This window comes from Phyllobates terribilis, unplaced genomic scaffold (genome assembly GCF_046119375.1).
Source record: "Phyllobates terribilis strain yellow unplaced genomic scaffold, ASM4611937v1 Scaffold_3__8_contigs__length_932513732, whole genome shotgun sequence".
NCBI lineage: Eukaryota > Metazoa > Chordata > Amphibia > Anura > Dendrobatidae > Phyllobates > Phyllobates terribilis.
The window spans coordinates 681368999-681392639 of NW_027362763.1; the positions used below are offsets into that span (position 1 = coordinate 681368999).

The 23641-nt window shown below is 40.6% G+C and overlaps 1 protein-coding gene across 1 annotated transcript in view; it reads right to left on the reverse strand.

The window, feature by feature from the left end:
* The window catches only part of LOC141257352 (calpain-14-like), a 40351-nt gene extending 22924 nt beyond the window's left edge, over positions 1-17427 (reverse strand). The window contains exons 1-11 of the mRNA XM_073671818.1: positions 17108-17427; positions 15921-15990; positions 15342-15460; positions 12004-12140; positions 9629-9803; positions 4707-4772; positions 4535-4620; positions 3929-4003; positions 1491-1651; positions 1247-1410; positions 899-910 (exon numbers count right to left, since the gene is read on the reverse strand). Of these exons, the coding sequence (XP_073527919.1) occupies positions 899-910; positions 1247-1410; positions 1491-1651; positions 3929-4003; positions 4535-4620; positions 4707-4772; positions 9629-9803; positions 12004-12140; positions 15342-15460; positions 15921-15990; positions 17108-17341 (1299 nt within the window). The 5' untranslated portion in view covers positions 17342-17427. The remainder of the gene's footprint in view (positions 1-898; positions 911-1246; positions 1411-1490; positions 1652-3928; positions 4004-4534; positions 4621-4706; positions 4773-9628; positions 9804-12003; positions 12141-15341; positions 15461-15920; positions 15991-17107) is intronic.
* Between the last annotated feature and the right edge of the window lie 6214 nt (positions 17428-23641).

The window sequence follows — 23641 nt, forward strand, 5'->3', positions numbered from 1 at the left end:
TTATCTATCTATTATCTATCTATCTATCATGTATCTATTATCTATCTATTATCTATCTATCTATCATCTATCTATTATCTATCTATCTATCTATCTATCATCTATCTATTATCTATCTATTATATATTATCTATCTATCATTTATCTATCATCTATCATCTATCTATTATCTATCTATCTATCATCTATCTATCATCTATTATCTATCTATTATCTATTTATCTATCTATCATCTATCTATCATCCATCTATTATCTATCATCTATCTATTATCTATTCTTCTATCTATCTATCTATTATCTATTTATCATCTATCTATCTATCTATCTATCTATCTATCTATCTATCTATCTATCCCTCTATCCATCTCTCTACCCATCCTTTGCCCTTGTGCTGTCTCAGGCTCCTGGTTGCCCCCCGGCTTGTAGAATAGATGAATCCATGGCTGTGGGTCGCAGTCAATATCTAGATTTATTATCCCTCGGATCCCTGGAAGCGGCGGCGGATCCACAATCTGCCGTATTAATCTTCCCGTTCAATAAAACCTGCATTTGACCTCCCGGCTCCCGGTGATTTCTGTAGTTCGGATCCTCGGCCCCGCACCTCCCCTCCCCCATTATTCCACTTTCATCCAAGCGTGCAATTACAGATAATAATTATTATTATTAAATGATGACAAAGTGTTAGAGCCGTCATCTATTACCAGCCGCTCTCTACGAATCCTCCCGCCCACAGTAGAAAGCAGCCTTCATTTTTCTTTTTTGTTATTTCTTATTCTTTGACATCAATCTTAAAGGGGCAGGATATTGGTAAGAGGCAGAATTTATCGCCCGCATGCTGCACCTTGTGCTACATTGTATCAATGAATGGTCAAAATTGAAACATTGTTGCAACTCACCTCCAGTGGCACCTAGAAGACAAAAAGAAAGATTGTCAGGAGATGTAGAGAAACACATTTACTAAGATGCACTGCAGCAGGGAGGAATCATGGGGCTGTGGATAGGAACGCTGCCCCCGCAGGCTGGAGGAAGGCATAGCAGCTCATTGGGAGATATTTTATTCAAAGGTGTTAACAGAAACAAAAAAAAACCCAATACTCTACCTCCCATGCATTACATTATGCAATACTCTAGTCACATCCAAAGCTGCATTCACAATTCTGCAGCTTCCTTCTACCTCTCAGGACTTGCTGGGGGTTGTAGTCCACCAATAATCCACATTTATGAAAAACTCATCCTACCCTCACCTTGAAGATGGAGATCCCGATGTAGAGCGGAGGGGACTGGTTCCTGTGTTTGTGGTTCTGCTTTTGAAGGAGCGACACCAGAACGTTGCAGGAATTTGTGTATTTCTCCATGTTGTCTCCGACCAGGATCTTCAGCCGGTACTGGGGATTCTTCCAGTAGGACTCTACATATATATAGATACAATGTATCACTGAATGATCCCAGATGGATAACACCAATGACCGGCCCTGACGATGACAATACCTGTGTAGGTCATCCTGCCGCCCGCCGTGCTGCCGTCCACCCATTTTCCTATTTGCATTGATAGCGTCCATTCCTTGCCGTTCTCGTGACTCATCAGATCTGGCGTCAGCTTACAGATGACCAGTTCTACAAAATGAGCCTCAAAGTCTTCAATGGACATCCTGTGCCAAAAAAAGCATACAATGTATCAACTTATATAGTAACACAGAATCTAAGACAGGATCTTATCATGTATCTCTGTATACAGGGAGCTCCCCCTAGTGGTGGCTGCAGACAGGATATTATCATGTATCTCTGTATACAGGGGGCTCCCCCTAGTGGTGGCTGCAGACAGAATCTTATCCTGTGTCTCTGTATCCAGGGAGATCCCCCTAGTGGTGACTGCAGACAGAATCTTATCATGTATCTCTGTATACAGGGAGCTCCCCCTAGTGGTGACTGCAGACAGGATCTTATCATGTGTCTCTATATACAGGGAGCTCCCCCTAGTGGTGGCTGCAGACAAAATCTTATCATGTATCTCTGTATACAGGGAGCTCCCCCTAGTGGTGGTTGCAGACAGGATCTTATTATGTATCTCTGTATACAGGGAGCTCCCCCTAGTGGTGGCTGCAGACAGAATCTTATCATGTATCTCTGTATACAGAGAGCTCCCCCTAGTGGTGGCTGCAGACAGGATCTTATCATGTATCTCTGTATACAGGGAGCTCCCCCTAGTGGTGGCTGCAGACAGGATCTTATCATGTATCTCTGTATACAGGGAGCTCCCCCTAGTGGTGGCTGCGGACAGAATCTTATCATGTATCTCTGTATACAGGGAGCTCCCCCTAGTGGTGGTTGCAGACAGGATCTTATCATGTATCTCTGTATACAGGGAGCTCCCCCTAGTGGTGGCTGCAGACAGGATCTTATCATGTATCTCTGTATACAGGGAGCTCCCCCTAGTGGTGGCTGCAGACAGGATCTTATCATGTATGTCTGTATACAGGGAGCTCCCCCTAGTGGTGGCTGCACACAGGATCTTATCATGTGTCTCTATATACAGGGAGCTCCCCCTAGTGGTGGCTGCAGACAGGATCTTATCATGTATCTCTGTATACAGGGCGCTCCCCCTAGTGGTGACTGCAGACAGGATCTTATCATGTATCTCTGTATACAGGGAGCTCCCCCTAGTGGTGGCTGCAGACAGAATCTTATCATGTATCTCTGTATACAGGGAGCTCCCCCTAGTGGTGGTTGCAGACAGGATCTTATCATGTGTCTCTATATACAGGGAGTTCCCCCTAGTGGTGGCTGCAGACAGGATCTTATCATGTGTCTCTATATACAGGGAGCTCCCCCTAGTGGTGGCTGCAGACAGAATCTTATCATGTATCTCTGTATACAGGGAGCTCCCCCTAGTGGTGGCTGCAGACAGGATCTTATCATGTATCTCTGTATACAGGGAGCTCCCCCTAGTGTTGGCTGCATACAGGATCTTATCATGTATCTCTGTATACAGCGAGCTCCCCCTAGTGGTGGCTGCAGACAGGATCTTATCATGTGTCTCTATATACAGGGAGCTCCCCCTAGTGGTGGCTGCAAACAGGATCTTATCATGTGTCTCTATATACAGGGAGCTCCCCCTAGTGGTGGCTGCAGACAGGATCTTATCATGTATCTCTGTATACAGAGAGCTGCCCCTAGTGTTGGCTGCATACAGGATCTTATCATGTATCTCTGTATACAGGGAGCTCCCCCTAGTGGTGGCTGCAGACAGAATCTTATCATGTATCTCTGTATACAGGGAGCTCCCCCTAGTGGTGGCTGCAGACAGAATCTTATCATGTATCTCTGTATACAGGGAGCTCCCCCTAGTGGTATCTGCAGACAGGATCTTATCATGTATCTCTGTATACAGGGAGCTCCCCCTAGTGGTGGTTGCAGACAGAATCTTATCATGTATCTCTGTATACAGGGAGCTCCCCCTAGTGGTGGCTGCAGACAGAATCTTATCATGTGTCTCTATATACAGGGAGCTCCCCCTAGTGGTGGCTGCAGACAGAATCTTATCATGTGTCTCTATATACAGGGAGCTCCCCCTAGTGGTGGCTGCAGACAGAATCTTATCGTGTATCTCTGTATACTGGGAGCTCCCCCTAGTGGTGGCTGCAGACAGAATCTTATCATGTGTCTCTATATACAGGGAGATCCCCCTAGTGGTGACTGCAGACAGGATCTTATCATGCATCTCTGTATACAGGAAGCTCCCCCTAGTGGTGGCTGCAGACAGAATCTTATCATGTGTCTCTATATACAGGGAGCTCCCCCTAGTGGTGGCTGCAGACAGAATCTTACCATGTGTCTCTATATACAGGGAGCTCCCCCTATCTCTATGTCTGTACAGAGGTTTTGGAGCTTTGAATTAATAAACTAAAAAGAAATAACTCTTTTCTCACCAGAATTCTCCATCTTCTCTGGTCTTCCGCAGCATTAGTCTTTCCTTGAAGCTGAGTTGGTCCCATTTTGAGGAACTGGTTAAAAATGCAGAAAAAAAAGTGAATGCATGGAAAAAAGAAAACAGACACATAAATCTATCACAGACATTACAGCAAGGATGAGCATGAGAAATGGATCCCGTGCTTCACTTGCCTCAAATTTGTTTCATGCTGTGATCTTATTTTAGAGTCACAAAAAAAAAGATGAAAACAAAATGATATTTTATTGTAGTCACAGATGGGTAATGTCATAATTCTAGCCTGTGCTGCATTAATTTAAAAGTTATATAAATATAAAAAAACTGGAAAAATTTATTTTCTGAATTTTTAAAAAAAAAAATCCAAATTTTATCGGTTTCATATTTAGTTTTTGTATTGAGCTAGAACACTCTGATTTTTCTTGTAGTACAGAAGAGACTTATTGTAATATAAAGTATAAATTAAGTTTATATTTTTGGATTTGTCATTCTGTAGTGTCAGTTTTGTCCACTAGAGGGCGGTATAGTATTGGGAAATGGAATAAAGATACATTTTTGTATTTTTGTATTTTTTTCTTCTTTTATCTACCTGTCACTCCAATTTCCTTTCCATTCGATCTTTCCCCATGGGTTTCTCAGCCTGACTAAATTCTCTGTTCCAGATTTGCAGGTCACCTGGAGAGAAGTGATGGAGGAATTTACTCATTTATGTATCACAAACAGAAAAAGCCGCTTCATGGAGGAGACGCTTGTAATCTTACCGGTCGGATCCCGGTCACGGTGTACGCGTGGCCCGCCACTAACCCGTTATCCAGGACCCTTTCAGGCTAAAACACAATAAAAATTAGAAATATTTACAATTACTGAAAATGGTGAAAATTGTACTAAATTTCTAAAAAAAAAGTTTTATAACCAAAATAATGTATTCCGAGCACTTATGACTCAGTATTTAGTGAAGGTTGTTTAACCTCATGAATATTAATCAAGTGTTGTGAATAGGAAATAGACATAATTTATATCGGGCATGCCTCATGAATATTAATCAGGCATCGTGAATATTAAGCAGGCACCATGAATATCGGTCAGGACTCATTTATACTGGTTTCGTCGGGAGAATATTATTCAGACGTCATGGACATTGTTAAGGCCTGAATTATATTAATGAGCTGTTATTCATATCATTACATTTCCATGAATTTCAGTTAAGCCTAATGAATATTGCTCAGGCTTTATAAATATTGGGCAGAATTATTAATATTGGTCAGGTCTAATGAAATCTTAATATATACTTACCTTATCAAGTCTTCACATCCAGTTCCGTCCAAATGTGTCCGGATCCCAGAATTCCAAGCGGCAGAAGTTCGTCGACCGCCATATTGTGACACCCAAGTGATGGGTGTCTCAATATGGAAACCGCTGGTGGTACCAGCCTCTTGCGCGGTACCACCAGCGGAACACCGTCGCGAACACGCCGTACACGCCGCCGCCAGGATCAGCCGAATGATTCACTGACCGCCGCCATCTCTGTACAGGAGGAGCGCATGCGCAGTTTTAATGTGACCGCCGCTATCTGCCTGCACAAAGATGGATGAATCATTCGGCTGATCCTGGAGGCAAATGCGCGACGTGTCTACAGGCAGAGGAAGCATGCGCCAAAACAAGAAGCGCATGCGCAATTAATTTGTTAATTTTTGAACTGCGTCACAGCAACGTCAGCGTTTGACAGATGCAGCGACGCGCCGGCAGCAGCCTCAGTCGGTGAACATAAGAATCAACTACATCAGTAAAAAATTAGAATGAAATGAATAGGTGAAAATTATAAAAAAAAACCCAAAAAACAGCGTGTCACGGACCTAAAAAAACACGTTACATCGTGTCACGGACCAAACAAAACATGTTACATCGTGTCACGGACTTAAAAAAAAAACTCGTTGCAGCGTGTGACGGACCAAAAAAGACATAGATTATAGAATAAAATGTGTTTTTTTGTCCTTCTGTGGATACAATGTAAATAAAGCACCTTTGTCATAAATTTTTCCATGTTAATAAAATGTTACCTTTACCTACTTTGCTTTCATTTTAACACAGCGGGAGGGGTGAGTGCACATAGGAAAGAGGACACACAGGGGGGAGACAGCTCAAATGAGAGAACACATGAGGGAAGAAGACAGTACAGGGGTGGAGAGAGAGAGCAGACAAGGGGGAGAGAGAGCAGACAAGGGGGAGAGAGAGCAGACAAGGGGGAGAGAGAGCAGACAAGGGGGAGAGCACATGGGTACACAGGTCAAAGAAGAGAGCACAAGAGGAGAAGATAGCAGATGGGAAAGAGAGAAAGCGCACAGGGGGAGAAAGACAGCGCACAGGGGGAGAAAGACAGCGCACAGGGGGAGAAAGACAGAGCACAGGGGGGAGAGAGACAGAGCACAGGGGGGAGAGAGACAGAGCACAGGGGGAGAGAGACAGAGCACAAGGGGGAGAGAGACAGAGCACAGGGGGGAGAGAGACAGAGCACAGGGGGAGAGACAGAGCACAGGGGGGAGAGAGACAGAGCACAGGGGGGAGAGAGACAGGGCACAGGGGGAGAGAGACAGAGCACAAGGGGGAGAAAGACAGCGCACAGGGGGAGAAAGACAGCGCACAGGGGGAGAAAGACAGCGCACAGGGGGGAGAGACAGAGCACAGGGGGGAGAGAGACAGAGCACAGGGGGGAGAGAGACAGAGCACAGGGGGAGAGAGACAGAGCACAGGGGGGAGAGAGACAGAGCACAGGGGGGAGAGAGACAGAGCACAGGGGGGGAGAGAGACAGAGCACAGGGGGGGAGAGAGACAGAGCACAGGGGGAGAAAGACAGCGCACAGGGGGAGAGAGACAGAGCACAGGGGGGAGAGAGACAGCACAGGGGGGGAGAGAGACAGAGCACAGGGGGAGAGAGACAGAGCACAGGGGGAGAGAGACAGAGCACAGGGGGAGAGAGACAGAGCACAGGGGGAGAGAGACAGAGCACAGGGGGGAGAGAGACAGAGCACAGGGGGGAGAGAGACAGAGCACAGGGGGAGAAAGACAGAGCACAGGGGGAGAGAGACAGAGCACAAGGGGGAGAGAGACAGAGCACAAGGGGGAGAGAGACAGAGCACAGGGGGGAGAGAGACAGAGCACAAGGGGGAGAGAGACAGAGCACAGGGGGGAGAGAGACAGAGCACAGGGGGGGAGAGAGACAGAGCACAGGGGGGAGAGAGACAGAGCACAGGGGGAGAGAGACAGAGCACAAGGGGGAGAGAGACAGAGCACAGGGGGGGAGAGAGACAGAGCACAGGGGGGAGAGAGACAGAGCACGGGGAGAGAGACAGAGCACAAGGGGGAGAGAGACAGAGCACAGGGGGGGAGAGAGACAGAGCACAGGGGGAGAAAGACAGCGCACAGGGGGAGAGAGACAGAGCACAGGGGGGAGAGAGAGAGCACAGGGGGGAGAGAGACAGAGCACAAGGGGGAGAGAGACAGCACAGGGGGGGAGAGAGACAGCACAGTGGGAGAGAGACAGAGCACAGGGGGAGAGAGACAGAGCACAGGGGGAGAGAGACAGAGCACAAGGAGGAGAGAGACAGAGCACAAGGAGGAGAGAGACAGAGCACAAGGGGGAGAGAGACAGAGCACAAGGGGGAGAGAGACAGAGCACAGGGGGGGAGAGAGACAGAGCACAGGGGGGGAGAGAGACAGAGCACAGGGGGAGAGAGACAGAGCACAGGGGGAGAGAGACAGAGCACAGGGGGAGAGAGACAGAGCACAAGGGGGAGAGAGACAGAGCACAGGGGGGAGAGAGACAGAGCACAGGGGGAGAGAGACAGAGCACATAGGGGGAGAGAGACAGAGCACAGGGGGGAGAGAGACAGAGCACAGGGGGGAGAGAGACAGAGCACAGGGGGGAGAGAGACAGAGCACAAGGGGGAGAGAGACAGAGCACAGGGGGGAGAGAGACAGAGCACAAGGGGGAGAGAGACAGAGCACAGGGGGGAGAGAGACAGAGCACAAGGGGGAGAGAGACAGAGCACAGGGGGGAGAGAGACAGAGCACAGGGGGAGAGAGAGACAGAGCACAGGGGGGGAGAGAGACAGAGCACAGGGGGGGAGAGAGACAGAGCACAGGGGGGAGAGAGACAGAGCACAGGGGGGAGAGAGACAGAGCACAGGGGGGGAGAGAGACAGAGCACAGGGGGGAGAGAGACAGAGCACAGGGGGGAGAGAGACAGAGCACAGGGGGGAGAGAGACAGAGCACAGGGGGGAGAGAGACAGAGCACAGGGGGGAGAGAGACAGAGCACAAGGGGGAGAGAGACAGAGCACAGGGGAGAGAGACAGAGCACAGGGGGGAGAGAGACAGAGCACAGGGGGGAGAGAGACAGAGCACAGGGAGGAGAGAGACAGAGCACAGGGGGGAGAGAGACAGAGCACAGGGGGGAGAGAGACAGAGCATAGGGGAGAGAGACAGAGCACAGGGGGGAGAGAGACAGAGCACAGGGGGGAGAGAGACAGAGCACAGGGAGGAGAGAGACAGAGCACAGGGGGGAGAGAGACAGAGCACAGGGGGGAGAGAGACAGAGCACAGGGGAGAGAGGCAGCACAGGGGGGAGAGAGACAGAGCACAGGGGGGAGAGAGACAGAGCACAGGGGGGAGAGAAACAGAGCACAGGGGGGAGAGAGACAGAGCACAGGGGGGAGAGAGACAGAGCACAGGGGGGAGAGAGACAGAGCACAAGGGGGAGAGAGACAGAGCACAGGGGGGGAGAGAGACAGCACAAGGGGGAGAGAGACAGAGCACAGGGGGGGAGAGAGACAGAGCACAGGGGGGAGAGAGACAGAGCACAAGGGGGGGAGACAGACAGAGCACAGGGGGGAGAGAGACAGAGCACAGGGGGGGAGAGAGACAGAGCACAGGGGGGGAGAGAGACAGAGCACAGGGGGGGAGAGAGACAGAGCACGGGGGGAGAGAGACAGAGCACAGGGGGGAGAGAGACAGAGCACAAGGGGGAGAGAGACAGAGCACAGGGGGGAGAGAGACAGAGCACAGGGGGGAGAGAGACAGAGCACAGGGGGGAGAGAGACAGAGCACAGGGGGGAGAGAGACAGAGCACGGGGGAAAGACAGTTCAGACGGGACCGTACATGAGAGGAGAACACAGCACAGGAAGGAGAGAGACAGCCGACTAGGGGGATAGCACATGGGGTAGACAGGTCAAAGAAGAGAGCACAGACGGGAGAAGTCAGCTCATGGGGGAAAGAGAGAGTGGATAGGTGGGTGAGCACATGGGGGGGAGAGATTCTCAACGCTGCAAAGCCTGCCCCCATCGTGACATTACCGCCCTCCTGATGCGATAGCATCAGGCCTCCATCTAGTAAGAAATACTGGTCAAGCTTAATAACTATAGCCCAACTCAAATAAACATTTGTGAGGTCTTATTATTATTAGTCTGGCCTAAAAAAGACTGGTCCGGTCTAATAAATATTGGTCAGGACTGATAAATATTCACCTACTGAATATTAATCAGGCCTAGTGATTACTGGTTAGATCTAGTAAATATTAATGAAGCTCATGAATGTTAATAAGGCCTCATGAATATTTTTAATTTATGAAATATAGCTCTCATATAAACGTATATATTATATATAGTATATTGGAGCAGATTGGACTTACCCCCGATCGGGTCTGACACCCCATCAGACAGCCGCTGTACGCAGCCCTCAGCATGATCTGCCATAGATCTGGAGGCGCCTGCTCTAATTTGATGGTCATGTTGACGCCGCCGGTGAAATCTACCAAAGCTTCGGACACTTGTCCAATCTGCAAATCTTCGTAAGAACCGCAAAGTCTAGAAACGAAGAATGTCATAAGTAAATCTGACCAGCAGGGGTCATCAGAGAGCAAATGTCAAAAAAGGCTCATAAAGAGGGACTGGAATGCTTAGCTGATGGCCATGGGGCCCTGAAGGGTCGTCATGTCCCCCATTAACCCTTTTGTTTTTTTTTATAGTACCCTTTCTATAGTTCACTAATTATTATTGAAAAATGTGACATAAAAAAACTCCTGGAGGAGCCCAATCACAATAATAGGGGTAATTAAATAAGTGAGAACCAAAAAACCATTAGTAATGGGATTGTGTCAGTTTACGGTGTCTGCGCTTACAGATTAGGTGTGCATTGTTCAGAAGGGCTCCTGATTGGAATACAATAACATGCCAATATCTGTCTGCTGACGCGAAGGGTAAATTATGAGGACCGTAGGCCAGGCAATCTCTGCTTTTCTTTCACAGGCATTGCTTGAATTAGGTTTTGCAGGTTGCAGTTAACCCTCCAAAAACTGAACTTTTTAGCCAGGGGCATATGAAAGCAATGGTAGTACACCACTGCCCTCTGGTGGAAAAACACTGGAATTGCCGCTCATTTGGTGTTAACTCTTCCTATTCCCATTTTTTCCTTAAAGCCTTTGTATAACTTATGTAATTCTGGTTAGAAACATTAGAAACATCCCTGTCACCTTAAATTGACATTGACTGAAACATTTTTGTTACTATATTATAATTTTTGCTGTCAATTAGATCATTTATCCCTATAATTCGCTAGCAATCATCATTACTTTGCCGATAAAGTTTGTCCTGAAGTCACACACCCTTATACAATTCCAACCTCCATAGGCCTGAGTGAGAATCAGTCTCTACCGTCATTTTGGAATTCTATTTATGAACCAGGTGGCTCTGGATTAACTGATCGAAATTTAAAGGGGTTGTACAAAGCACGTCCATTTTTATCCAATAACAGCGCACAAGTTGTGTCTGGTATTATAGCTCATTGAAGTGAATGGTGCTGAGCTGCAATACCCTTCGCAGTCTGTATACAGGGGGTGGCGCTGTTTTTAGCAGAAAGCAGCCATGTTTTCCTAATCATTGACAGCCCCTTTAAAGTGTCCACATTCCCCATCCACAGCTCAGGATCTAATGACTATGCATCTTCTTAAAACACTTTATCAAAAATGGCATCTTGTAGAACTTGTTCTCCGGTTTATGATGCCTGAAAGGCACGGCAGGAATTCATGTCCACCTACATGCTACTAATAATGTCAGACGGGCTACCAAATCTCAGCCTGAATGCTTCCCTCCTCCAGGTATTTTTCTTCTTTTTTTTGCGGCGTCTTTTGATCATTTTTTTTTGCAGGGTACCAACTCCAAACCCGCCATAAAAAAAAGTTGTGTCAACATAACATCAGGCTATGTTCACACTGAGTTTTTTTTTAAAGAGTTTTTAATGATCAGATCCTCTTCAAAATCCTCCTGAAAAACTGCTTTAAAAACTCTTGGAAAACTCTTTTTAATTCATTTCTATGTGAAATCCACTTTGCTGTTCATATCGGGAGTTTTTTGAGCTTTTCTCTTAGTTTTCCTGAAAAAGTTTTGAAAAACTCCTGGTGAAAAAAAAAAAACACGCATCTCACTTCTGTGAAGCAGATCTTGGAGGAAACTGCTGCAAAATAAACACATTAGGAAAAAAAAAAAACTTGTAAAATCGCTTCAGGAAATGAAAAACTCCTCCAAAATCTCCCCCAAACAGGAGACTTTCCTGATGTGATTTCTGCTTAAAAAACTCTGGGTTTTTGAACGCCTCAAAAAACTCAATGTGAACACAGCCTATGGGGGTGTTGGTGCTGAGTTTTTTTTAAAGAGGTTTTGGAGCAGAAACTGACCGAAAACCCACCAGATCTTCCTGAAAAACTCCAAACGCCTCCGAAATTTGGAGTTTCCGCTCCAAAAACACTTAGTGTTTCTAAAATAGTGTTACCTGAAACGAAAAATCTCTGCTACATCATAAAAATACAATCCTTAGTTTGCTGTTGACACTGAGGTTTTTTTTATGAGTTTTTGGTGCAGAAACTGACCGGAAGCCCACCAAACCTTCCGCTCCAAAATCTCAGCAAAAAGACTCAGTGTGAACAACACCCTAAAATAGTTTTACTTGCAGTCCTATGCAAAAAAAAAGAAAAGAAAAAGCTCTGCTATATCGTAATAATACAATTCTTACTTGGCATAGGCTTTCTCCAGAAGAGCCCCCCAAAACAGATTCTTCCTTGCAGATGAGACAAACAGGAGCTTCCCATCTTTATCCACGGGCAGGCGATCGTCCACCACCACATCCACCCATTCTCCAAAGCGCCAGAACTGGAGGGGTTAATCAGTCACATTATCAGAATATTTCCAAACAACGTATATGTTCATACATTTTTTATTTATGAGGCGCGAGGTATCTAGCGCCTCATTTAAGGTCCCGTATCCTCCAGAAGCCGAGTGACTCTGTATAATTCTGCACTTAGACTTTAATATCCCAGAAAAGGGAAAAGTCTGAAATGATTATCTGCATCCGTGGACAACAAATGCTGCTCCATCAGTGGTGTCATGGGTGATGGAGTCTGCTGATATCAGCGTCCTACATACTGCTGTATTATTTACTGTAATGAAATGTTGTATCCTCAGAGCTGGGAGGTAGTGGAGCAGAGCCGCTGACGAGCCTCGCACCTCCGCAGAGCGCCATTAGTGCCGTGCACAGCCCTGATAATGAACACTTAATACAGTTTATTGTCCGTCTGCTCGTGGCCATTAACAGGTAGCGGCTGGTGCTGAGTAATACAAGGAGTAATGATGAGCAGTAAATAAATATTAACATTACTGCACGCCAAGAGATTGCAATGGGATGGCGCATAGAGGACAGGGAACTGACGGGACCATAAAGCACAGCTTTACAAGGAGATTATGATGATCTGGTGGAATCTGAAGGGATGCAGAAAAAAAATCCTAATAAAACACGCAATAAACAATGGCAACAAAACAAGAGAATAAAAACAAAGGAAACTCCTACAGCAAACAACCAGATGTCTGCGCTCCTCTCTGCTCTTTAACTGACTGCCTCTACATGTGCACATGGGCTCATTTCAAATCGTAAAAAAAATTATCTTGCAACCTCAAAAATAAAAAATAGAACACACAACAAACAATGGCAAGAAAACAAGAGAATAAACACAAAGTAGACACCTACAGCAAACAACCAGATGTCTACTCTGCTATCCGTTCAATAGTAGACTGCCTCTACATGTGTACATGGACTTGTTCTAAATTGAAGCCACTGAGGCAAAAAAAAGGGTAAAGAAAAATGATCCTGCAACCCCCCAAAAAATAAGGCACACAATAAACAATGGCAACAAAACAAGAGAATAAACACAAAGGAAACTCTTACAGCAAACAACCAGATGTCTGCTTTACTATCTGCTGTATAGCAGACTGCCTCTACGTGCGTACATGGGCTTGCTTCAAATCCCTCCCAAGAGGCAAAAAAAAAAAAGAAAGAAAATGGTCTCAAAAATAACAACTAAAACAAAACAAAAAAAACCCCAAAACAAAACAAAAGAATAATCACAAAGGAGACTCCTACAGCAAACAACAAGGTGTCCACTCTACTATCTGCTCTATAACAGACTGCTTCTACATGTGTACATGGGCTTGTTTCAAATCACTCTGAGTGAGGCAAAAAAGGGTAAAAAAGTGATTCTGCAACCTCAAAAATGAAAAATAAAATACACAATAAACAATGGCAACAATACAAGAGAATAAACACAAAGGAGACTCCTACAGCATACAATCAGATGTCTGCTCTGCTAGCTGCTCTATAACAGACTACCTCTACATGTGTAAATGGGCATTTTTCAAATCCCTCCCAAGGAGGCAAAAAAGGTAAAGAAAATTATTCTGCGACCTCAAAAACAAAAAAATAAAACACACAATAAGCAATGGCAAGTATACAAGAGAATAAAGACAAAGGAGAATCCTACAGCAAACAACTAGATGTCTGCTCTGTGTTCTGCTCCCACTGAGGAAAGCAAGGTCAAGAAAATGATCCTGCAGCCCCCAAAATAAAAAAAGAAATAATCAAAAATTATTATTATTAATAAAATGATCCTGCTCCTGTTTTAGTTCTAATATTTGCTATACATGAGAGTGCCTCTTCATGACACAAAAAGTTATTCTAGATCAATCTTGATCAGACAATGGAAAACATGTTTCTTAAAGGGTTAGTTCTGCTCCTGGGACAGGGGAATAACACAAGCATCCCAGCAGGAATCAGTAGACTTGACATCAACCATGGGGGTGTGGGTTAAGCAAGATTAAGTGTCAAAAAATAAGATAAAGGAAGAAACACAGAAAGATATTGTAATAATGCTCTACAATGTTCTGCCTGTCCGTGCCACACAGACTTGTTTTAAACACTAAGTTAGTAAAAATCACGTTAAAAAATCTCAAATAAGCTAAATGTGGAAATATGCAGACACAGGCAACATTGGAATTATTAAATTATTACTGTTGCATTAATATCTGCTGCTGTACAGTATACTACCTCTCTATGCTACTCTGGTTTGTTCTTCATTCATTCTATTTAGGCAAATAGGTATCTTATGGGTTAATGAAAACCAATCAAGATAAAGGACGAAACATGCAGGCACAAGATTGGAACATATTATAATAGTGCTTCAGATTTAGTATCTGCTGTACAATGTTCTGCTTCTCTGTGTTACACAGGCTTGTTCAAGATCTTTCCTGCTCAGCAAAAAGAAAACATATTGGCGAGGAGCTAAGAAGACAAGCAAGATGGCTATAGCAGGAAACATACAGACATAAAGCAGATTGTCAGTTAAATTATTACTTTAGATGTAGCATCTGTTGTACAATGTACTGATTCACCATGCTACACAGACTTGTTTAAAAATTTTCCTAATAGCAAGCAGGGAACATAGAGCTGAGGGATAACAGAAAATGTAAAGAATGAAACATGCAAACACTATAAAGATACTTTATGTTAAGTGTTTGTTGTATAATATACTGCCTCTCCATGATACACAGACTTGTTTATGATTTTTCCTTCTTAGCTAATAGAAAACGTATTCATTAGCTAAGGACCTAAGAAAACAAGCCAGATAAATAATGAAACAAACATGCATACTCCAAGAAAAATTGTAAGCTGTATTACTTCCGATTTAGTTTCTGCTGTACAATCTACTGCCTCTACAGACTTGCTTTTAAATTTCCACTACCCAGCCATTAAGAAGTGGGAGAAATCATGAGAAAAGGAAAGAAAAACAAATAGCAAGTCAATGGAAAACATCCAGGAACTAGAAATGCAGTTTTTACTTTAGTATCTGCTGCATAAAGGACTACCTCGCCATGCTGCACAGTCTTGTTTTAAATCTCGGAAAAAAGAAACCTTAAAGGAATACCTCCAGGTAAAACATACACTGTGCTAAACAAGAGCTGAGGAGGAGACTTACTAATCTTGAATCATTGCCGCCGAGGAGCGGTCACAAGACTGATACTCACTCGGAAGTGAAAGATTCCCGCGTAGTTCTTGTCAAAGCTCTGATTACGAGGCACCACATTGGTCAATAAGTTTTTGTGAAAAGTAACAGAGGCGAGAGCGGCAAGGAACCAGCAATTTTCTAGAAAAGATTAAACATGATAAAGTAATGCAACACTCTGAGAAAACATGCTACATTCTGATTGGATGTTGATCAGATCTTCTAAGATCCCACCCCCCAAAAAAATACCCTTAGTGCAAAATAAAACAATGGGACAAGTCTGGACTAAAAGCTATGAGAATAAAACAGAACTTTTAATATATGAGATTTCACTGGGATCTAGCCAATAGGAGCACAGCCCCGCCCCTGCGGAACACATATATATATTTTTTTACGTTTTACATTTTATTCCAGTTACAACCATGGCTGCATTCATAACAGTAGGGGTAAGATATAGCCCTTGGGGTTTGATGGGCATGAAATGGCATCCGGATTGCGAAAGCAGCTTTGGATGTAACCGGAGAACAACCTATAAAATGATAATTAATGGCTGTTCAGTTTCCTATGATCTGGATAACACATAGGCTCAGTTTTCTATTACCTGTGAGTCCTTGGTGTAAGTCAAAGCGGCTGGCGTTTTCAGCCAGGAACTGCGGATTCTTCACCAGCTCCTGTGAATAGGATATTACAGCTCAGTCTTTCATTTTTCTCATTATCTTTTTTTTTGCCTTGTGCAGTTTTTATTACAGACAGTCATTTTTTACTTCGCAGTAATAATTACAGTCAGTCCCATCCCTTAATTAAGTAGAGAGATGCAAAAAAATAAAAAAAATTAAAGCCATAAATATCAAACAATGCGCCGCCGGCGGGTGCATACAGCTTATTCCCTGTGGGGCCGCGCGGGGCATTTATATAGGATATTTAACTATGAGACCAAAAATACTTATTGGAACTTTCTTTAAAAAGTAAAATCGCTAAAATAGCAATTCCTTAACTTGGGAACTGAATTATTTAGGGTTGTGCAGCTACAAAAAACTATTGTAAATTGTTTAAATAGCAAATACACAATGGACTTGTATTATCGGGGCAGCTACTTATAAATGTATGGCTTTATTACTATTATATTAGGAATTGGTTAACTGGCAGTTCCTCGATACACTTTTATTATGAAAACTGCTGTCATTATAAACAGCAATTATCAGATGTAAAAGTTACAAGGAATGACTTTAAAAAAGTTTTTAAAGTTGTAAAGTTTTGTAAAAGTTTCAACTTACAAGGAATGACTTTAAAAAAGTTTTTAAAGTTGTAAAGTTTTGTAAAAGTTTCAACTTACAAGGAATGACTTTAAAAAAGTTTTTAAAGTTGTAAAGTTTTCTAAAAGTTACAACTTACAAGATATGACTTTAAAGACGTTTTTAAAGTTGTAAAGTTTTGTAAAAGTTTCTAACATACTTTGTTTTCACCATTTACAAGATCTCTGCTTGCTGTCAGTGAATGAGAATATTCTCTACATCCAGAGACAAAAAAAACCCCTCTATAGAGATAATAATTCTCGCTGCTGAGGGTTTGTAACAATTGTATACAATCTAAAAAATAAAAAATCATCTGAGAGGTAAAATTTACCAGCAGCATCCTAATGGTTTGTTACAATGTATCAATCTGAGGGTCTTGTTTGTTCAAAAGTATCAAATTTCATGATACTTGGTGACAAAGAATTGGTGGAGAAAGGTTGAAGTTGATGGTCTTTTTTTCCGCCTATGTGCTGCAGAAATAGAATATTTCACTCACCTGTGGCCTCCTCCATTCTACACATTGAGGAAGTTTTCGTAAAAGTTCTCCACAGCCGATGGAGCTGGTTTTAGCTGGGAAGGTCTCATCTTCAAAAAGCTTCTTCTTCCTCAGACAGGTCTCCAGTAAGGTCTGGTAGTCCTGACTCTGTAGCCTCCGAGGCTTCCGTAACGTCCCGGTACGCAGAACCTGTTTGGCCTTCTTCATCCCGGTGATGAAGGAAAAACGAGGCATGGTGAGGAGCGTGGTCGAGGTCTTCTGCCTCTTTGACTCAATAATTTGTTGACTTTCCAAGATAAATCTTTGGGATCCCAAAAATAATGCTAAATAATAAAAAATAAATGCTAATAAAAATAAATAAATAATAATACTTCATAATAAATAGTAGTAAATATTAAATAAATCTTATTAATAACGAAGATAATTAATAACTAAATACTATTAATAGTAAATAATAATGAATAATAACTAAATGATATTAAAAATAATAATAATAATAATAATAAATTATTACACAAAAATTGCCAAACAATAATAATAAATAAACGTTATTAAAAATAATAATACATTATTTAAAAAATAACACACAATAATAATAAATAAAAGTTATTAAAAATAATAATAAATTATAAAAAAAAACACAATGATAAATAATAAAAAAGTTGTTAAAAATAATAATACATTATTAAACACAAAAATAACAAGCAATAATAGTAATAAATAATAAATAAATATTATTAAAATAATAAATTATTGAACACAAAAATAACAAACAATAATAATAAATAAATGTTATTACAAATAATAATAATACAAAATTCTGAAACAAAAAATAACATACAATAATAAGTAATAAATACATGTTATTAAAAAATTATAATAATACATTATTAAACACAAAAACAATAATAATAATAAATAAATGTTGTTAAAAATAATAATAAATTATTAAACGCAAAAATAATAAATAATAATAAATACACAATTAATAAATAATGCTAAAAATAAAACAGATATTCACAATATGTTTATAATTAAAGGGACACTAGAGAGAAAACTAACACATGGTGATATACCTAGTGCTGGAGGTGTCCGAGGACATAAAAGTAAAATGAAACTATTAAATGATCAGAAATCTATATACATGAGGCACTGAATACACTGAGGAGCTGGCAGGAAAGTTGTGGACAGGTGTTATGTTGGATGAGTCAGAGGCGGCGGCAAATACAGAAGACTCCAATCCTGTTAGTCACTATTCTCCCAACACAGAAAGTCCACGCACGTGTACCCGGCAGCTGCGCCAGTGTCAGCGCGGTCACATGAGATGGCACAACAGTCTGACCCCTATTACCAAACATATCAATGTGACGTCACCAACTAATCCAGCAGAAAGTAAGGATAGGAAAATAAATGACTAATCAGATGTTAACCAAGGTCACAGCAGCACAAATAGTACCACAAACTTGTGCAATGTATTTATTTTGCCCAGTGACTGACGGGAATTACATTACATACTAATGTATATACAATATCCTATTCCTTATATAGTAAGTACAGTATAACACCCCAAAGGGTAAGATTCACGTGTTCTATACGTCACATCAATACTGGAGCTGCAATAACACAACTGTCTACAAGTAATAACAGCTACAGGAGTGTACAGTATTAGAAATACTATAATACTGCCCCCTAATGTACAAGAACATAACTACTATAATACTGCTCCCTATGTACAAGAATATAACTACTATAATACTGCTCCCTATGTACAAGAATATAACTACTATAGTACTGCCCCCTATATACAAGAATATAACTACTATAATACTGCTCCTATGTACAAGAATATAACTACTATAATACTGCTCCTATGTACAAGAATATAACTACTATAATACTGCTCCTATGTACAAGAATATAACTACTATAATACTGCTCCTATGTACAAGAATATAACTACTATAATACTGCACCTACGTACAAGAATATAACTACTATAATACTGCTCCTATGTACAAGAATATAACTACTATAATACTACCCCTATGTACAAGAATATAACTACTATAATACTGCTCCTATGTACAAGAATATAACTACTATAATACTGCCCCCTATGTACAAGAATATAACTACTATAATACTGCTCCTATGTACAAGAATATAACTACTATAATACTGCCCCTATGTACAAGAATATAACTACTATAATACTGCTCCTATGTACAATAATATAACTACTATAATACTGCTCCTATGTACAAGAATATAACTACTATAATACTGCTCCTATGTAGAAGAATATAACTACTATAATACTGCCCCTATGTACAAGAATATAACTACTATAATACTGCCCCTATGTACAAGAATATAACTACTATAATACTGCTCCTATGTACAAGAATATAACTATTATAATACTGGCCCCTATGTACAAGAATATAACTACTATAATACTGCCCCCTATGTACAAGAATATAACTACTATAATACTGCCCCTATGTACAAGAATATAACTACTATAATACTGCTCCTATGTACAAGAATATAACTACTATAATTCTGCCCCTATGTACAAGAATATAACTACTGTAATACTGCTCCTATGTACAAGAATATAACTATTATAATACTGGCCCCTATGTACAAGAATATAACTACTATAATACTGCCCCTATGTACAAGAATATAACTACTATAATACTGCCCCCTATGTACAAGAATATAACTACTATAATACTGCTCCTATGTACAAGAATATAACTACAATAATACTGCCCCTATGTACAAGAATATAACTCTATAATACTGCCCCTATGTACAAGAATATAACTGCTATAATACTGCCCCCTATGTACAAGAATATAACTACTATTATACTGCTCCTATGTACAAGAATATAACTACAATAATACTGCCCCTATGTACAAGAATATAACTACTATAATACTGCCCCCTATGTACAAGAATATAACTGCTATAATACTGCTCCCTATATACAAGAATATAACTACTATAATACTGCCCCTATGTACAAGAATATAACTACTATAATACTGCTCCCTATGTACAAGAATATAACTACTATAATACTGCCCCTATGTACAAGAATATAACTACTATAATACTGCTCCTATATACAAGAATATAACTACTATAATACTACCCCCTATGTACAAGAATATAACTACTATAATACTGCCTGCTATGTACAAGAACATAACTACTATAATACTGCCCCTATGTACAAGAATATAACTACTATAATACTGCCCCCTATGTACAAGAATATAACTACTATAATACTGCTCCTATGTACAAGAATATAACTACTATAATACTGCCCCCTATGTACAAGAACATAACTACTATAATACTGCTCCCTATATACAAGAATATAACTACTATAATACTGCCGCTATGTACAAGAATATAACTACTATAATACTGCCCCCTATGTACAAGAATATAACTACTATAATACTGCCTGCTATGTACAAGAACATAACTACTATAATACTGCCCCTATGTACAAGAATATAACTACTATAATACTGCCCCCTATGTACAAGAATATAACTACTATAATACTGCTCCTATGTACAAGAATATAACTACTATAATACTGCCCCCTATGTACAAGAACATAACTACTATAATACTGCTCCCTATATACAAGAATATAACTACTATAATACTGCCCCCTATGTACAAGAATATAACTACTATAATACTGCTCCTATATACAAGAATATAACTACTATAATACTGCCCCCTATGTACAAGAATATAACTACTATAATACTGCCTGCTATGTACAAGAACATAACTACTATAATACTGCCCCTATGTACAAGAATATAACTACTATAATACTGCTCCTATGTACAAGAATACAACTACTATAATACTGCCCCTATGTACAAGAATAATTGCTATAATATTGCCCCCATTTACAAGAATATAACTACTATAATACAGCTCCTATGTACATGAATATAACTACTATAATACTGCCCCTATGTATAACAATAAATTCTGCTTTCTGGCTGGTGTGTGACCTCGCAGTGCTCACTGTTAGTGATGCCGCGTCGTCCGGTGACTGCTCCTTCGCTGTTTCTCCTTTATACCTGGCAGATACACCTGCGCTGTATTAGTAATCTGTCTTTACAGTAAATTCCACCAGTAAATAAATGATTATGTCGCAACTCAGACATTTTTCTGACCTTACTCCGACTCCCATGAGCAGCACGTGTGAAGTCACTTTCAAGCCAGTGAGTCGTGGGCATAATGTGCCTCCCAAAAAAAGATTGACAGGAATGGGGTGAGTTGACAAAATGAATACACGGACCTCATGGTTATTATGTGAGTTACTTTCTATAGTTTGTACATTTGGGGTAAATGTAGATAATATAACAAAACTGGACTTTGTGACACTAAATTGTGTGATGTGTGATACATAAAAAATATAAAATGTATCACAAGTGAATACAAAACATCACACAGCTAGTACAATGGGGATTTGTTAGTGTTGTTAAAAAAATGACACCCTAATAGCACTGACTGAATATACGTCTCTGTGTGAACTACTTGGATCGCTGCCCTGTGGCAAGATGTCAAGAGAAAAGGTGAGGCTCCATTATAATTGTCTCGTCTCAGGAGATCATCTCCAAGACGTAATGTAAGAAAGGGTATCATAAAAACCCGGAAAGAACTACAAGTCCCAGGATGCAGTGATAGTTCAAACCCTTAGTCTGATCCAAATCACTTTAGAATGCTCCAATTTTTCTATTATGTACAATTCACACAATGTAATGCTGGTGCTTGTAGTTCTACAATTATATCACAGAATGCTGTATATATTGTTACAGCTACGTTATAGATTTTGGGGTCTTTTTATGCAGTTCTTTATAACAGCCAGCAGATGGTGCTGTTGAGAATAGATTAAGGGAGATGGCCACTTTAGGGGACTTTTTTTTTTACTTAAATGCCTGTATTTTGGGCTGTAGAAACATTTTTGCAATTTTGTTTCATTAAAAATGTTGCACCATTTGGCTTTTTGCAAGTTGTTTCCCTGCACATTGCTTGTTGCAGAATGAGTTAACTAAGTATCAGTCAGTGAGCTTGTTCTGAGAGTTTCTAACTTTTTCATCTTTCATTTTCGGTGCTTAGCTCAATTTTAATGTGGTTTATGGTCATAAATCAGCACAGAAAAGTTCAGAGAAAAGACATTCCATTAGAACAAGCTCCCTGATGGATTCTCAGTTGCCTCCTTCTGCAGTCAACAAGATACATTTTTTATGAAACCCAACAGCAAAAATGATGTTTAGCCTAAAATGCATGTATGAAAATGAAAATAACGCCCCAAATGAGTCCATTTCCTTCAAAGTTTAACTTGACTATGGATCATTGTTGATCCTATTTTGCTCTGAGAATCTAGATTTCACATGACTTATAACTTTTAATCTCTACAAGGAAACCATCAGCAAGTTGCTGTTGTCGGAGCTCCACAGAGTTTTTAGGGAACATGATTTTCGCCCTAACTGACCACAATAAATCCTAGGGCAATTTTGCATTTTAGCATTAACAATAATACCTAATATTATACCGCTAATCACGACAGCAGTGTGTAAAGTTACAAGAAGGCGGGGCTAAAACACCAATAATAATGCAAGTAATATGTTTTTCGAAAAGTAATCATTAGGACAATTATGGGTTAATTTAGAAAGCCATCATTAGAATAAAGTCATAACTAAAGAATCCCAGTAGCAGCTCGTCTGCTTGTTGATGGTTTCCAAAAAGTACTGTACAAAGTAAAAAGTAAGCAGTAAAACTATGTTTATATGGAAGAGCCCTAGCGCTTCATTAATGACACCAATAGTAACAGTTTTAAACAATTTTCCAAATTAAAGCTTCTGGACCCCAATACAAAAACATCGGGATGCTAACGCTATCTCTGCACCCCTAACACCTGCCCCTATTTCTAGCTAAGGGAACAGTACAGATTTTCTTATACCGCTTGTACATTATGTGTTTGTCCATAGCTTTAACTTTTTTGGGGGTTTGTACACATAAAAGAGGCGGAAAAAAAATACAAAAAAATATTTTAAAAAAAACAATAATAATGAATATGAAAACTAAGGAGCAATAAATAATCTAAAATAAAAATAAAATAAGAAAAATGGTCATCTATAAAATATGACTAGGTTTTAATAAAGCAAAAAAATAAGAATAGTAACAACAATTAAAAATAAGTTATAACACTAACAAAATATAATAAAATGATAGGAATTATAAAATACAACAGTCATAATAGAATAAAATGCTAAAAATGGTAATCTATAAAATATTACATTTTAATAAAACAAAAAATAAGAATAGTAACAATAACTAAAAAGAAGTTATAACAATAATAAGATCTAATAAAATGGTACGTTTTATAAAATAAAATATTCATAATAGAATAAAATAATAAAAATGGTCATCTGTCAATTGTTACTAAGTTTTAATAGAATATAAAAACCACAGTAA